At 37.4% G+C, this 2816-nt stretch overlaps 1 protein-coding gene across 1 annotated transcript in view; it reads right to left on the reverse strand.

Annotated features, from left to right (window-relative positions):
- Positions 1-2816, reverse strand: part of LOC106867339 (peptidyl-prolyl cis-trans isomerase-like 4) — a 25796-nt gene that overhangs the window by 14455 nt on the left and 8525 nt on the right. The window contains exon 5 of the mRNA XM_052966820.1: positions 1539-1681. Coding sequence (XP_052822780.1) covers positions 1539-1681 — 143 coding nt within the window. The remainder of the gene's footprint in view (positions 1-1538; positions 1682-2816) is intronic.

Raw genomic sequence — 2816 nt, forward strand, 5'->3', positions numbered from 1 at the left:
TATATATATATATAGAGTTATTAATATTTCTAAGTCTCTCTAAAGGAGATATATATATATATATATATATATAGATAGATAGATAGATAGATAGATAGATAGATAGATAGATAGATAGATATATATGAAATTTTGAATTTAGTTCACGAACCCTCAGTACAGGGGTCTGTAGACCACAGGTTGGGAACCACTGGTTTAGACAATGAACTTATAATTGCTATTGAAGCTGTGATTCCAATACTCGAACCAGGGGCCATGCTCTGTCTTTGAACAAGGCCCTGTATTTCATCTTGTTTCAGCCCACTCAGGCAAAAATGAGTTGCCTTGGGGTGGAAGGGTGGAAGGGGTTAGCTCACTGACAGAATACTCCCCCATTCAGAGAACAGACTTGTATTCTCAGTCACTTAGGCATCACAAACGCCAGGACAAGGGCCACACTTAATGGCCCTGTTTGACTGGAACACTTTTTTTTTTATTAAATCTGAGCTTATGACTTTGCAGTTAATACTCAAGCAGCATCACAGCTACTGTGCCACACAGCCACTGTGTCTCACAGCCACTATGCCTCACAGTCACTGTGCCTCACTTCTACTGTGCCTCACTTCTACTGTGCCTCACAACCACCGTACCTCACAACCACCGTACCTCACAATCACTGTGCTTCACTTCCACTGTGCCTCACAGTCACTGTGCCTCACAGCCACTGTGCCACACATCCATTGTGCCTCATTTCCACTGTGTCTCACAGCCAATGTACCTCGCACATTTTATATCTCACTAACATTCATAAACTGCTAAATCAGGTTCATATTTTCTGAGTTCAACAAATTAAATAATAACTGACATATTCCAGTCTTTTCTTACAACCAAACTACACAGAGTTTCTCCTAAACTTATTAATAACAGAGCAGACAAGAATATGTTGGATTTTTGATCTGAATATAATTGATAATGATTACTTTTTTGGCATTCAACTAATGTTTTATCATTAATCTGAAGACAAGATGCAATCTGTGACTCATACCAAAATGAATGCTTAACAGCAAATCTAGCGTTTGGCACCAAGCAAGCATCTCCACCTTTGCTCTTCTTTAAAAAAAAAAAATGACCTGAGATGGAACATCAGTTTTTTTAATGTTAATCGAAATAAATGGAAAGTTGCAGCTGCAGAGATTTCTGGAAATCAGTAATGAGACACAGGTGTGAGACATGACTCAGAGGCCATCAATTCAACAGTTACAAGCAGTTGGAAGCCAGGTGTCAGTGTCAATGTAGATTATAAAAGAACAGCAGACCAAAACAATATCCATCTTAAGTTCAAATCATTCCAAAACCAAATTGATCTTCATTTTATTGGGAATAAATTATAAAAACGCTAAAAGAAAAACTGAAGTTTCAATTAGCTGCTTCCATATTTTATGTCAATTTTGAAAAAGATAATCAGTTTATTGGATTATTGGTAACAAGAAAACTATTTCACTGCCGTCTGAATAACAACACCTGGAATAAATATTTATACAAAAGGAAATAGGCCTCACCTGATATCGCGAAAAGGTCGGTGATCTTTATCACAATAAGCTTCATTTATCTTGTCAACAATGTCGAAACCTTCAGTAACTTCTCCAAAGACTGTGTGAGTGCCATCTAAGTAATCCAGATTTTCTTGCAGAGTGATAAAGAACTAAGGAAAATATAGAATTACAATAATGAGATTTAAAGCAACACATTTGCCTCTTGAAATTACAATTATAGTTTCGACAAATTGTGAATTGTTACTTCAAATCCAGTTCACGCTGCATCCCTGGATACATTTCTGTCAAGGAAACGATCTTAGTCTATCGATTTATACTAAAAAAGACATGTAAAATTGTGAGATCAGATCCCAGTTTTTATGTATACAGAAAATGATATACGAAGTGGTATCGAAAAATTCCAGGACTACTCGTGTTTAATGACAAAAATCATTTATTAACCTAAGTTTTAACATCATCTCCTTCAAAATAATCACTTTGCACAGCAATACACCAGTCCCGGCATTCCTGCCATTTTTGGAATCTGGCCTGGAAGTCATTTTCTGGAAGCAAGTGAAGGTCCTTCTGCAATTCGCTCTTGATCTTAACAACAATGTTAAAACGGTGACCATTGAGTTGCATTTTTATTGTGGAGAAGAAATGGAAATTTGTTTTTGGTGAGAAACTCATGAGTGAGGAGAGCTCAGTGACAGGGTGCCTTATGGTTGTGAAAAATCCAATTCCACAGATCACTTTCGCTTTCGCCAAATGTCCTCCTTCAAACACTTCAAATGGTCATTGATTGTCCTCCACCAATCCTCATGCACAACAAGCTGATGAATTTTCTCCACATTTCCTAGGGTGACACTCATGGCAGGTCACGGCATCATCTTCCAAGGACCTTCTTCTGCTTTTGAAGCGCTCATGCCACTCAAAACATTGTGTACGACCAAACCATGCTCAATGTCTCTGTAGCAGACTTATCAAGTTTCATGCAAAATTTCACGTTGGCTCTTTGTTCCATCTTCCAGTCCATGACAAAAATTGTAGACTACAGCATACATGTGGTCACAAAAACACAAATTTCACAACTTGTGAAGTAAACCCAGCAATGTCACTCAGTACACTGCCACATGAAGGTCACTGCGCATTCAACCGTACTGCCATCTGTTGGCATGCTACAGAACTAGTCTGGGAACTTTTTGATGCCACCTTTTAACACAAGATTGATAGTGATAGCAATATCATAGTGTAGAATTGATAGCTGTAGTAATATATATATATATATATATATATATATATATA

Source organism: Octopus bimaculoides, chromosome 3 (assembly GCF_001194135.2).
Source record: "Octopus bimaculoides isolate UCB-OBI-ISO-001 chromosome 3, ASM119413v2, whole genome shotgun sequence".
Classification (NCBI taxonomy): domain Eukaryota; kingdom Metazoa; phylum Mollusca; class Cephalopoda; order Octopoda; family Octopodidae; genus Octopus; species Octopus bimaculoides.